We start from the raw sequence: 15,624 nt of genomic DNA, 5'->3' as shown, positions 1-15,624 counted from the left end.
CTCTCTAAATACTTTTGTTTCCTATAGGTATGAAATTACGCTCTTTAAAGTTCTCATTACTAAAAAAAAAAAAAAAACCAAACAAAATGTAATTGTTCAATTGTTCTTTGATTCTTAAAACCATTTTACTTGGGACACATTCCTCATATGACACAATTATGTTCTAAAGATTTGAATAAATTCAGTCTTACAGAAAATGAAAGTAATTTTTTTGTATGAACAGATACCAGTCTGATTTGGTCTTAAATTAATTAATGTTCAGACACCTTAATGTTACTGAATCTGCTCTTTCTTTCCGATTCTAGCTTCTGCTCTGAGTCTAGTATGATGCCAGTGAAAATCCAGATTAACACCACTGAAAACATGTTGCACCATACATCTGTCCCCAATTTACTACTCAACACAAAGTTGATTAGGCAAATATCCCACATGTCCAAGCACTGCTCAGTGTGCCTTATTTATTCTCCAATAGCTTAGGCTTAATAGATGTCTCTGGTCTTTATTGACAGTAAGTGTTAACTGAGGCATGTTCTTATCCTATCCCTAGAGCAGAGGACAGTCACAGCCATGTTCAGTTTTTCAGTCAGTGATACAGGGGCCTTATAGCTCTTAGAACAAAAACCCAGAACCAAATAAATGCTGTTATGACGTGAAAAACTATGGAGGTTTTGAAAGCGAACATGCGTGGGTCTGTGAAAAGGAAAGAGCCAAAATGATAAACTTTGTTATAGACCTAAATGGCTGGGGAGAGATGGTGATATACTTGTACAGTGAGAAGAAAAGGCCCAGGGAAAACTTAACATTTTGTGGAGATGAAGAGATCATAATCCACCTCAGTGGAGGATTCAGACCATATTGAATCTAAGATGATGTCTGAGCACTTGTGATGAGACAGGAGGAAGAGAGGCAATATCCTGAACTTGCATACTGCTGCTGAGCAGCAAGTTTTTCACACATAGGTATGGGACTACACTCATGACTGTGGACAAAAGGGTTTAAAGATGATGCCAGTTTGGTGGAGAATAAAGCCTTTTGAAATGTCAAACCACTCTCAGCAAGTGATACAGAGTTTGTGGATAACATCACAATAACTATGGGCAATTATTGTACTCATAACAGTGAAATCCTCACCAGTACAATTTGTTCTGAGCATGGAATGTGAGGACATTTATTAAAGACACTATGTCCTATTAGAACAAACTCTTTGTATCAGTGGGAAAAAAGACTTTCAGGCCAATAGGATCAATAACGAACCCAGATAACATAATTTTGAAGATATAAGTCATCAGAATATCATTCCTGAATTCAATGAATATATTTTGTTTCAAAAAGCAGAAGGGGTACAGCACCATTTTAATAATTTACAAGGGTTGCAGGGTCTCTTGCATTATGTTTTTATACACGTCGTAGTCCAGATTATATGTACTAAGTTTATACTTCATATAGGATAAAGAACTAGTACTTTTTAGCAAAGTAAAGTGATAATTCAGTATTATCTGTGAACTTCCCCTGTCTCATATTCACACTGTCAGGTAATGATATATTGTTTTAAAGATACTTAAAACCATATTATATATTTTTTTTTTTCATTTTCTTCTCAATGTCAAGTTGTCAAGCTTTATGCAGTATCCAAGATCTCTTAAACTAAATTTAAGATTCTAAAGTTATTTCCATGTTATCTCTTCAGTTCTCAAGTGGCTTTTTAGAAATTATTTCCACATGAAAAATCTATGCAAATGTTAATAGACAGACAGACAAAGCAGGGTTACAGACTTTCCTCAAAACATTCTCAGATGTTTAAACAACTTAAAACAGAGAATCCAGGTGTCTGGGCTTTGTATCTCTCTGTTATTTCTCCAACTCAAAATTATCTTTGAACTTGCTATTTAACTTCACCCAAAGTTTTGCATTTGGTAGAGAGATCTGAAAGGTATGGGTTTAAGTCAGGAAATGAACTGTACAGCATCCTTACTGAGGAGTAAGGAGGAGCTCAGCTCTACCCCACTCTGCTCAAGCCTGGTAGCAGCAGAAGCACACTGTAAGCTGAACGGCTGTAAACTGGCAGAGGTTTTCCTCCTGGACAAGCAGCAGACACCAAAATGGTTACTACACAAAGTCCTTCCTGCTCAGCCCAAGCAAAAAAGGCTATAAATTTGGCAAGAGGTCAAAAATATCGCTCAGGTAAGCATCATGCCTTAGGCACATGGGAGGGAACTACCAACCATGCTGATTGTGTGGGGATGTGGAGGAGAGTAGGGGGTATGGAAACACAGTGCTGCAGGGGTGTTTTTTAAGAATTGTGGTTGCTGGACTAGTCTGGAGGAAGATGTAGGAGCACGATAAGGAAAGTCACAGTCAAATTAAAGACTAATTTTTATTATATTGTTTCTTTCATAATTTATCTGAAAAGCAAAGCATGATTGCTCAAGCGAAATGCAAATTTTTGTAAACTATATTAATACATTCTTGAAGACTGAATTGCTCTAAAGGGAAGGTTAAAGTGTTTGTTTTGAAGATACATAATTGAAAAAAAGCTATTGCTAACCCTATACTAGACAATTTCACCAGTCCTCACAGGAGTTCTATTGCTCTGTCATGCTTTCAACATGTTTATACTCTTTCAAGAGACGAAATATTATCTTGAAGAAACATGCCAATACTTTAGAATTCTGCCCAGAGGGACTAATGTCAAGCACTAAGCATCTGAGTAGGGTTATAGAGCATCTCCAGAGATTTGCACTATGAGCCAGTGCTCAAAGAAAACAAAAACACTTCACTGGTAGCAATTGAGAGGCACTCCAAATTAAGGTTTTGATAGTATTAACACTGGTATTACAACTGCTTTTTCCCTAATGAAGCCATAATTTTCAGCTGAAGTCAGTAAGTAGATAAAGGTATTCTTGCTAAGTGTTCCATATATATTATTTGGTGTTAGATCCCGCACTGCTGAAAATTGGCATAATTACTGATTTCTGTGGAGTTAAATACCAACTGCCTTCATGTAGGAAGATGCAGTTTTCTAGGATAATATAGTGTCCAATTAAGTAGCAGTTAAGATGTACTGAAATTAATTCAGTTCTTACATGAAGCTCTGAGTCCTTCAGATTTGAACTTCTAGGTACAGCAAATAGAGAGACATGCAATGAGTGTAGGCCACTCACACCTAAAAACTGTAAGAGCTGTACAATTGCTATGACCTTGATTGCTACAAGGATGTATAATATCACACTATTTTTGTATATGGCACAAATTTCCCATATATCCAAGGTAAAGACTTCCATTTCCTTTCAGTTGTGTTTGCCACCAGTCTGCTACGTAAAAACCAGTAACACGTAGACAATAATCTTTCATCTGCATGGGAAGGAATCTGATCCCAGACAATTTCTGAGGAAGTCTGGAGGAAGTAAAACACATATCTACTCCAGCTTGGTCAAGAAGGTCATCTCTTCAACGAACTCTGAAATCTATTCTCCAGTCTCTGAAATAAGGGTTTTGCTTTTGATCAAATGACAGACTTTGATGGATTAATTTTTTTTCAATATTCCTCTGGTTCTAATATAGATTTGCTAACTTTTCTTAAAAGTGTAAGTGCCATCGGACTGACTAGTGTTTAACATAAAGAATGATTTTAAATAAAATCTACTTACCAATTTTGCAATGTCATTCACATCATCTGTCACTGGATTCCCGCAGGAACTCTGGGCTTTTACAATAGGATTAAGCAGGAGTAGTTGAAGACAAAAGCAAGTGACAATCCAAGTCTATTGAATAAAAAAAATTAAAAAAAAAAAAAAAAAAAAAGAAGTAAGAAATCTCCAAACATGTAGTAACAAAAGATTTTTTAGTAATTATTTTTTTTCATATACAAAGCCTAAATGCAACAACAATACTCTTCATCCTTCATAAGGACCTACTCATACCTCTATAGTATAATCTTCATGGGACAGTTCCAGAGAAATGCACTTAACTGATCTTTTCCAGAAGCAAGAACCTTTCATTTAATAATGGAAAACCTGACACTGAGCCATGAGATTATTTGTGCAGGATTCTGATTAGGTGATTTTCTGCAAGGTGTACAGATGCTAAAGAAGAGAAAGAGACAAACTTTTCAATGTTCTTCATCACTAACACAAAGTTAACTAAATACCTCTCATTCACCTGATGAGGTATTTGATAAGCCTGTGCCTTTACTGCGATAATGGACGATAAGGAACAAAATTATACCAGACCACAGCAAGATAAAAGGAGAAAGTTCATAGCCATTACATTTGGGTACTTAAACTGCAAGTTAAACCACAACTGGTCTCTGCTCAGATACTAGGATCTCAAGAAGCAATAGACATTTTCTCTAAGTGACGTACCCTGGTCTCTCAGGAGCAGCAGCCTGGCTTTGGCACTACATTTCCCTCCTAAATCCTACTAGGAACAGCAATGCAATGTACTCACACAGGCTTATGAGACAGCCAGAAAAGCACCAGATAACTAGCTGTGATGCACACGGGTGTCTCCTTGGCTACACTGCCTGAACTTCTTCGCCTTCTGTTGTTCCTTGTGCTTTGCTGGTTTCCCACAGAGCCCTGTGCCAAGTTTAAGCTGAAGATCTTTAGTTCCAGAATGTTAAAGCATTTAAGTTATGGATAATCAAAAGTTGCCTCGGGTTGCGAAGCTTCTTGTGCCAGCTGACTGAAGCTGTCAGCAAGAGCTGATGATGGTGTACATTTATTGCAAGTATGGAATTTGCCTGTGCAGGCTCACGAGCCTCCATGAGGGCAGGACTAAGCCCAGAATTTGCTTTTGCACAAACTGTGATGCACCTTAGCCCTGTCTGTTCCCTGTGATAGGCAGAGAGCTCCCATCTCCAGCCTTGCCTTTCAAATGCTATCCAACCTTTTCCATTTTTCCAACCTTTCCTTTTTCCACCAAAGCAAATCAAACAACATAGACGAAGCTCTCTAGGAAAGCAAAGAGAGAAAATCTCAGATTTGAAAGATTAGGTAGTATTATAGTCACTTAGAGAGGCTAAGAAAGCATGATGATAAAGATCACTCAGGAGCTACTAAACATGACAGAACAGTGCCTGGCAGTTTCCCTAGAGCTGCTAAATGACAAGTAAATCTTTCCCTTATATCTCTTCAATCTTATATCTATCTTACATCTCAAGTAAAACTGGTCATTTGCTTTTATAAAACGTGGCTTCCTGATTCATTTAGGCAAAACCAGTGTGGGCTGATGATGAAAAAGGCAATCTAGGCCTCCACCCCCTTCCTCTTGCAGTGGCACCAATGAGATGGTTTAGCCAGCTGTACCAGGCAGACAACTTCAATTTTTGTTTTCCTGTGCTATTTTTAAGGTAGATAGCTTTCTGATCCAGGTAACTGAGGCAGCAGAAATGCTCCTTTACAGATGAGACAAACCAGGACTGCCTGTTTTGAACTTGGCTGTCCTTAAACTGTACTGTCAGACACCACAGACTCAGGAGGGCGGGTAGACTTACACACAAAGATATTGAAACTCTTCTAAGAAAAGTACATATTCAATATGCAGTATGCCTTTTGAGGATGCCTCTAGGAGTTAGAAACAGTTTGAATTTAATATTTGTACCAATAATTATTGAAAATAACTACCTATGTGAAGAGTTGAGAGTTAAGTACCTACAAAGTCTTACTTACAAAATCTCTGTATCTTATGCTGTACAAAGCTTTGCACTTATACATGTATGAACAACACACGCTCTGGGGAGATGCAATGAAGATGTTGCTAGTCTTTGAAAAGACATTTGAGTCTGACCCTGCAGTGTATAAGAGCTCAAATTTGTTTAAGAACTATCTTTTAGTGGTCAGAGAAACATCTCACTTAAGCTGGAGAATCACAGAAGAAACCGAAGGGGACCTCAAGTTAGCCAACTTCTTCTCCACTATGATTTTTGAAACAGAATTGTTATTTAAAACAGGCTATATTAATGACAACCAGCTCCAAAGTGTATTGACTATACTGCTTTCAAGAATTAACAAAAAAATTATTCTACCTTCAGAGTTAAACAGTACACAAGCAATTACTCCCACTGGGGCTCAGGGACATTTACCTGGCATGGTCTTTGGAGATGGGATTGTGTTCCCCAATACTGAGTATGTAAAAGAAGATGGAATTTGTTCACTGGCTTGTGTCAGTGTCATAGGATGATATTTAACCTAAAAGTAGCAAAATTCTTTACCAGGAAATATTTTTTTGCTAGATCACCTGGGTAACATTAATAAAAGGAGCATCACATTCCAAATAAAACCAGAACTCTGATGCATCTTGTCAATTATCATATTGCTAGATCTAAAGACAACCCATACATGAACCTTAAAATCACTACATATTTTATAATTATGCAAATAAATAAGAATACACTTTTTTCCTATGTAAATAATGGGATCTAAATACATAGTAATTTTTATAAGTGGTATTAAAAATAAAGTCTTTGTAAATTTTGAGATGATTTGAGGTTTTTCTTGCTTATTTGTTCTCTGTGTTATCCAACAGGAACTGAAAATCTGCAAAATACTCTAGTTTCAACATGCCTATTATCCAAAATCTTTTAATTATTTGCACTTACAGAATATTTACATTCCACATGCCTACAGGCACATTATATGTAAGGACTGTATAGATCAAAGAGCTAAGTTATCATTATGTTATTTACTAATGACCAAACCTGCTGTTTGAGCAAAACGTGAATAGACTGAATTAAACCAAGGACAGAACAAAAGTGAACCTTAAACAACAATTTTATAAATAGAGATTCCAGTTTTACACTTTACTAAGCATAACTGAAGGTTACCAACACAGCATTCATAAAAGATTTCCATATATAAATACTTCTAAGCCAAAGTGGGATTTTCAAAGCTGGCCACAGGATTTAATCAGACATCACCTACTAGCATTAAACTGAGGATACATGGCAGACAGGAGGTAGACCTGTACATCAATGGGCCTTTTCCTGGTTTTGGCTCAAAAGATATTCAGCTGTTTTTCATACTCTGAAATCTCTTAAACACCAAATATTTAAGTTGCTTTTGCAAAAAGGGGAAAAAAGTAATTATTAGGTTGGAAAGGCTAATTCAAATTAAGGATTCAAAGTATATACTTTTAGTCATTCTGCAGATTACTTTTATTATTGCCTGTATGCCACAATCTCTCATTTCTTGTAAGCACATTTTAGGGCCTTAGCTAGTGATTCAGTGTGTTGAAGGTCTTCCTTTCAGTTCTAAATCAACAACTTTTTCAACAACTTTTTTTTTTTTTTTTAATATTCTTCATTTGCTATCTGGAGTGTTGACAAAGACAGCTGAAATGAGTTCTTTAACATCTTTTTTACAGTATGCTATGAAAGACATTATACACTGTTTAACATTCAGCTAACTAACTCCTTATATGGAAAGCAGCAAGGGGAATACCACATTGCTAAAGAAGCAAACCTTTGGAAATTCTGGACATTTCCAAATATCTAGTTTGTACTGCTAACAATTCTAATCATAAATAGAGAGCAATCATCCAAGAAAAATTGCCAATAATAAAGCACAAAAATACCTGACACTGAGCACAGGGAGAGGTGGGAAATACACAGACAAATGAGTTCTTCATTATAAAATTTCCTGCATTCAAATCATATTAGCCATGAAATTTTTCAGCCCAGTTTCTTGAGCAAATAATCCAATTAACCACAACTAAGCTACATCTGCAGTATGGTTAGCTGACAAAGTGGAACAATATTCACCCTGGGCCAGGCTTCCAAAATTTATTTTTCACTTCTGCTAATGCTGGGGTTGGAACATCTCTCAATATTGGCTCCCCAGGCAGTGTTTGCTTGCTGCTTTGCAGAGAGGCACAGATTGTGAACTTCTGTCTTAGACAACATGTTTAGTAATTTAGCTGTGATAGAGATAGTTAAAGTCATGGAAGAATTGTCTTTAACCAATTAAGAAATTTGCTGTCAGTGTGGAAAAATCTTAAACTGAAAGATGAGTATTTATGCAGAATGGAACCCAATTCCCATTTTCATGGTATTCAGCGATACCTTCACCCATGCAAATGACAGTGCTAACTTTAGTACTCTAAACAGCTGTGCCTAAATACAACTTAAATGCTAAGTATTGCTAAAGTCCCAGAAGAGGGAGTGAGGTATGGAAAAAAATTCACCCATGAACACCTAGTTCCGGAAGAAGTGAATTATTCTGGCAAGCACATCTGGAATTGGAAAGGTTTCTACCTGCTCTCAGGTATGCAGGAGATACTTTCAGGAGATACCTGAATGAACCACTGCAGATCCCTGAATAATGTATGGTTGAAGTGTTAAGGCCAGCATGTACCCATCACTGTCCTTCAAAACACTGGCACTAGTCTCACCAAATGTAACAGTATATAGATTTCCTCTAACCAAAGAAATTCCATCTCATGGGAGCTGGCATCTGTTCCTCTGATATCTACCTCCTAATTGCCAGAGACACTCTTCCCCCTACGATGGCTTTCAAGCCAGAAAAGGAAAATGGGGATACACTGGTATTCCTGACCCTTGTTTTTCAGAATGTTTATGCAGTTTACACTGGCGAACCCAAAAAAGACGTGTTCACTGCACAGGCATCAGAACGTTTTTGTGTATCCTCATTTCACACATGCTCCTCCATCTGGGAACCCTAACTTCTGGTAAACTCCCCAGTCAACATGTGAGTTTTCTTGAACAACCTTTTGGCAGTCCATTGAACAAAACAGAGGCAGACTCCAGATCAGTGAGTCACCATGCTGGGGTGAGACACCTAAAAATCCCTGGATCACGCCCTACATGCTTTGTTATGATTACAAAAAGCAGATGCATACTTTTCCACTGACTGATACTATTCTTCTTTTTTTTTTTTTTAACAATGTGTAGTAGGAAGAATGATGATAAAAGTAAACAAAATTCATCAGGAAGTGTCAGAATGATTTATTTGGGTTCTGATTTAAACACAGACTGCAGAAATGCTGGTCAGTCATTTTCAGAGTAAGTTTTGGAATGCTTGAGACATAAAATATTTGAACACATATTCAGTTATTTACAAAATGCAGAATACTCTTCTACCCAGTTCTGCATTTAGTATCTAAATACATAATACAACAGGACCTCGTGAGGTAAAAAGGAAAGGAAATTAATGAGTTATTTTTACAAACATAATCATGCAAAGGTATCATTGTCCCCATAAATTGAAATAATCTTGATGGGTAGTCGGCTTTCACTGCTGTTTGATCTTTTTGTGACAATTCTGTATTTGCCTTTCCATGATGTCTACAAACATGAAACCTCATCACCCTAATTTTACTTTCCTATAAGAGATTTCTGAAATGCCTAATAAGAACTGACAAGAACAGGATTTTTCAGGTAATTGGCCATTTGATGGCAGATTGCTGAAGTGACATTAGCTGGACTCTCACATCCACATGTGCAAAAGAAAATCCAATTGCTGTATCGAGATGCTTACAGACCTTGCTCTCTTTCTAAACTGTTAATGAATCAGAAATAAATCTATTAAGGTCATTGGATAAAAACACTCCCAAACCTGCTAAACACTAATGCAGAACTACTGTTTCTTCATTACTTTTTTTTTTTTGGGTTTTTTTTTTTTTTTTTGGTTTGGTTTTTTGGTTCTTCCAGCTAGAAGGAGCCACCATTCTCTATTTCTGCCAAGTTATGCGCATCCTTTTCCTGAGACAAATTTAAGCTACATGATCTTTCTTTGCTGAGAAAAAGATTAATCACATTACTCTTTCCCACCACCCAGATCTTGGGAAAACTGGGAAAATGCTCAGATTAAAGCCAACTTCATTTCATGCAACCTCAGGCCAGTTGTTATCATCCTCTGCACCTTCCAGCTCTTCTTGCAGAGCAGAAGCAGCCAATGTGCTACTTGTTGCACTGAGGAGAGGTGTAACCAACCACATGCTATGTTTGCTTTATGTGTTTCAGCTAGAACCAAGACAAACATGGTAAGCAAGAAGTGTAAATTAATACAGAGTTTGCCTTGCAAATATATGTAATCCAGGTGTTTTGTAATCATGTTCAGTAAACTACAAAATCGTGGTTTTAATGCAGGAATTAATATATTTCTTTTCAGTCCCTGTAAGGATACCATTGTAAAGTATTTGGCTATCCTAAAAATGTTGGCTTTGGCTCTTTAAAAATGTTGGCTTTGGCTCTTTAAAAATGTCATCTGTTCCATAATAAATTTTGTCCACTTTTTAATCTCACTTGACAATCAGGTATTCAGGCAGTTTCCATGCATCCTAAATGTGTCCTGGATGACAGCCAGTTTGTTTAGTTCCCAAACACTGGGAAATGAAGTTACCAAGAGACTTGTAATTATATATGGATGTTGCCTCTGGAGCTTGTGTTAACAGAGATCAAATAAATATTTAATGACAATCATCCATCAGGTGGCATTCTAGATCTGTAAAGACCCAGGAGTTTCGTGGACAAAAATGTCTCAATTGGAAGAACGTAAATAATAAAAATCCAAAACATATATTTTGAAAGAAATCTTTCTGTTAAGTGGTAAATTAGGAAGACCTTCAGAGGTCCTGCACTTTGTACAGTCTTTTTAGAACATATGTACTGGCAAGAGATAATTTTTTTTCCTCTCATTGTAAAGTTCCATTACAACCATCCAGGATTTATACTGAAATTTTACACTTTTCTATCTCACTTCAGAGTAATAAAGACCAATATTTACTTTTTCTGTGAACGGAAACACTGAGATACAAAATAGCTACACAGTTAAAATAGAAATAAGCAGAAGACCAGAATTCAGTTGACTCAGTAACTCCCACAAACTCCAAAAAGGAAGTTGCCTTTTTTAAAATTTTTTTTCCTCTCTTGGGAACTTATGAAAGAGTTATAACAAAGGCATTTTTAAGTGATTTAAAGAGGAAGGCAAAGTAAGATTCAAGATTATCTTGGCAAGGATGACAAGAGTCTCACACTGTATGGAGGTGGAGGATCTAACTTCCTTAGGGAATGAAAAGACTTTCTCTTAAGTATAATACTTAATTAAAGTTCTAGTTCAGATGTCTTGCTTCTTTGCCAAATTTGTGCAAAAAATCCACTAACTTGAATATTCTGATAAGTTATAATGAAAAGGTTTACAGAGCCACCCTTTTTAATTGTAGATCTTCAACGACAAGGAAGGAAAATGAGTAAGAGTTGCCACTGTAATTCTGTACTGGATCTTTAATTCTTACCATCTGCTATAAAGGATGTGGAATTTGGGTTAAGAGAACTATTACACTCACAAAACAAAAAAATAAAATTATCAAGAACTTAGCTATTTTGATACTTGACATATGATGAAACTCACATCCATGATGAAAATGTCTCTGTCCTCCCTAGTATTTAATTTGTAGTACGAAGTAAAACAGGCTAAGTGTATTCTTACTCTTTCATGCCTATAAACATTGCTAGAAAGTAAACTGTATTATATATCTCAAGAGTTTTCAGTTCATGCTTGAGTCTGTGGAAAAAGAATGTCAGGAGAAAAAGAATTCTTATAAAAATTAGAAGATTTTTAGACTTTTTTTTTCTTTCTGTTGTTTCCTTTTTTCCTTTTCTTTCTTTTCAATGCTTTTATACTTTCTTGGATAGTCAGAGAATGCGTTTTGATGCACAAATCACAGACTGGTCAACTTGGTCTGAAACCAAAGACATGTCCTCAGAAAGACACTATTCCATTTCTGAACTCTGAATATCTTTAATAACAACCCTGGTAGGCCCATTATCTTTATAGGGATATGAATTCAGAACTTATTTCTCTGACCTGCTCAGAGAAACCTCAATACAAAATGAAGAGCAAGGAGGCTGTGAAGGGATCCAGCACAAGTCCTGTGAGGAAGGTCTGAGGGAGCTGGGGCTGTTCAGCCTGGAGAAGAGGAGGCTCAGGGGAGACCTCATCACTCTCTACAACTCCCTGAAAGGAGGGGGTAGCCAGGGGGGGGTTGGTCTCTTTTCCAAGGCAACCCTCAGCAAGACAAGAGGGCACGGTCTCAAGTTGTGCCAGGGGAGGTTTAGGTTGGATATTAGGAAGAAATTCTTTAAAAGAGAGGGTGATCAGACATTGGAATGGGCTGCCCCAGGGAGATGGGGGATTCGCTGACCCTGGACAGTTTTAAAAAGAGATTGATGTAGCACTCAGTGCTGTGATCTAGAAATCACAGTGGATTAAGGGTTGGACTTGATGATCTCAGAGGTCCTTTCCAACCCAGATGATTCTGAAAATGATAATTGATGAACACAGATTAAAACTGGAGGCCAGTGAAGTCAAGATTAAGTGTATTTCATCTATCTATTTTAATTGTATTACATCTTTACAATTACAAGTTTAGATGTGATTAAACAATGCTGTTTTGGTCTTTTGGATATGCCAAGACTAGTGTAAACTTTGACAGCACTGAAGGATAGCATTTTTTGTTAACACTGTTGTACTATATATCATGAGACAATTCATTTTCTGATGTTTTACAGTTGCTGTCTATATTGGTGGTCTACAAGACCTCTCAGATGAGGTGAGAAACATAGGTTGCATAAATTAGATAGCTTGCATCATGACAAAGATCATGGGATTGAGCTCTAGAAGCTTTCCTCAGTCCCTCTGCCATTTTGAAGACCTCATGACCAACATCAGGCAAATGTGGTACTCTGCAGTCCATCCAGAGAAGCTAAGGCATCATCTGTGACCAAAGCAAACGGTATCAGTAACCTGAGTTCCTAAATACAAGTAATTCTAGTAATTCCTCCTCATTAGTCAAAAAAAAAATGGTATTCATGGAGCATAAATCTTTTTGACTGACTCTCTTTGCCCCATTCCATAGTAGTTATCAGTTTTTTAAGTCACTGTGGACTTAATGCAACTCCTGGGATAGGTAGGCTCCTGTTATATCCCACTCCTTTGATGTCACAGATCACTTATTGGTGATTTGCATGAGGGGATAGAATGCACCCTCAGTAAATTTGCAGACACTCCCACTAAGCTGGGTGGGAGTGTTGATCTGCTAGAGGGGAGGGAGGCTCTGCAGAGGGATCTAGACAGGCTTGATAGATGGGCTGAGGTCAATTGCATGAGTTTCAATCAGGTCAAATCCTGCACTTCAGCCACAACAACCCCCAGCAGTGCTACAGGCTAGGGGAGGAGTGGCTGGAGAGCTGCCCAGTAGAGAAGGACCTAGGGGTGTTGATTGACAGCTGGATGAACATGAGCCCGCAGTGTGCCCAGGTGGCCAAGAAGGCCAATGGCATCCTGGCCTGCATCAGGAACAGCGTGACCAACTGGACGAGGGAGGTGATCCTGCCCCTATACTCAGCCTTAGTGAGGCTGCACCTTGAATACTGTGTGCAGTCTTGGGCACCACAGTATAAGGACACTGAGGTGCTGGAGAGGGTGCAGAGAAGGACAACAAGGTGATTAGGGGTCTGGAGAACAGGCCTTATAAAGACAGGCTGAGGGAACTGGGGCTGTTCAGCTTGGAGGAGTGGAGGCTTAGGGGAGACCTCATTGCTCCCTACAACTCCCTAAGAGGAGGTGGCAGTGAGACAGGTGCTGGCCTCCCCTCCCTGGTGATCAGTGATAGGACAAGAGGAAATGGGGTCAAGATCTGCCAGGGGAGGTTCAGGTTGAATATTAGAAAAAAATTACTTCACAGAAAGAGTGGTTAAACATTGGAACAGGATACTCAGGGAGGTGGTGGAGGCACCATCCCTGGAGGTGTTCAGAAGACAGGCAGATGAGGTGCTACAGTGGATGGTTAATGGTTAGGTGTTGTAGAGAGCATGGCTGGACTTCATCTTAGAGGTCTTTTCCAACCTTGATGATTCTATGATTCTGTCCTCATTTCTCTGATGATTAAAAGTCTCCTTGTACTGTCCAATTTAAGTGTCCTGTTAGCAGGTAATACCAATGTGTTCTTATGGCAACACTGCTTTTTTGCTTATGTAGTTATTGTCCCATCTTTCCAGTTTGTTCTCTTGATGTATTTATGAAGAGAAATCCTATTATCTGAGTCTTCTTTATGCCTAATCAAAAAGCCCATCTGACTTTCAGTGCTCCATGATACAGAAGCAACATAAAACCCCCCAAACTTATGGAAAATAAACAAAGCACTCCCTTTCTCTTACCTCCTCTCAGATTGCAAACTGTATGTATTTACTCTCTATTAATACCTTAATTTCAAAGGCTCTTCTCTCCAGCAAAATGTAAATAGAGGATTACCCTACCTCTTACTGAGCATTGTTATGGCCATTACAATGGATCTAGTATCCAGCCAGGTGCTTGCTTCTGAAGTGAAAAGTACTGAACAACATAAAACCAACACTTAAAGTCACACAACTTTTAAAAGGTATAGATTCTCATTAGTCAGAATAGTTTCTCCCATTGATTAAATAGCCAACATAAAAGGTATTCCAAATTTATGCACACAAAAGCTGGCTTATCTGGATACACTCCAGACAGTAGCACCTGTGTGAATTCAAAAAGGCCTGTAACAGGAAATCTCAATCCACTGCAACTGAGAAGATTTCACTTTGATCTCCAAAACCTCATTTGAAAACTTTTCTAATTATCATGCGACATGTATTTTTCTCTTGTAAATTATTGGTGAGGAAAGTGATTTTGTATTTTGATAAGATTAAAAAAACAAACAAAAAAAACAGATACTTAGCCAAGTCTGTGACCAAAGTTTTCAACACCAGCTACAATATTTGAAGAAAGAAGGTTGTTCTGCTTTTCAGCTGCTTTAAATCTTGGGGAAATACCTAAGGGATATTTTAAGTTTCCTACCATCACCAGTAGTGACACCTAAAATCTTGAACATAAGTAATAAAAGATGTTAATAATTTTCTCAGAAATCAAAAGATACTTTTATAAGCACTATTCTAAACCTACATGATTACCTTGGAACATGTAACAGGGATGAAAAATATTCTTCACACACTGCTCTACTGTGGAATGAAAGAATGCCATTACACAACTCAGCCACAGAAACAGGGCCAGGTCATGGTCACGTGTAGCGAAGCTTGAGTTTCTTCTCATTCTAACTTTTTTTTCATTTCATCAAGAAATTTGCTACATTGTCTTTTAACGATGTGCCTGTATACCATTCATGGTTTAGAAATGTGGCTTTACAGATTTAATGCATGTTTTACAAGCATCTTGCATACAAAACCTTATGCCAAGTTACTACAAGACCTAATACGTTCCATAAGGGAATATGCAGAGGAAAAATTCACATAATGATGACTAGTTTGTTAGAAACAGCTTGAGTTTTAAAACATACATAACCCTTTCCATACCATGTTCTTTTTCCAACAAAGCACGTGGTAGGCAATGAAATTGCCTTCTGGCCTCATTAACAGGCACTGTAGACATTTTAACAATCATCTATGGTCAATGGTTACAAAAACTGGAAAAAGATTCTGGAAGAGAATTTTTCAGGGTAAAAGACTAAAAGCACCTACAGGCAAGCCATTTGAAAGCCAGCATACTAAAAAAACCCAAAAAACCAACAAATGTGAAAAACCAAACCTGCATCTCCTGCCTTTGGAGCTAAGTTTTCATATTGCTTTATCGG

General features: G+C 37.7%; 1 protein-coding gene across 2 annotated transcripts in view; it reads right to left on the bottom strand.

Annotated features, from left to right (window-relative positions):
* The window catches only part of KITLG (KIT ligand), a 57,010-nt gene that overhangs the window by 26,303 nt on the left and 15,083 nt on the right, over positions 1–15,624 (bottom strand). For both annotated transcript variants that reach the window (XM_071765698.1, XM_071765706.1), the window contains exon 2: positions 3,648–3,761. In XM_071765698.1, the coding sequence (XP_071621799.1) occupies positions 3,648–3,761 (114 nt within the window). The remainder of the gene's footprint in view (positions 1–3,647; positions 3,762–15,624) is intronic.

Source organism: Heliangelus exortis, chromosome 1 (assembly GCF_036169615.1).
Source record: "Heliangelus exortis chromosome 1, bHelExo1.hap1, whole genome shotgun sequence".
NCBI lineage: Eukaryota > Metazoa > Chordata > Aves > Apodiformes > Trochilidae > Heliangelus > Heliangelus exortis.
This window is presented reverse-complemented; position numbering and strand designations above follow the sequence as displayed.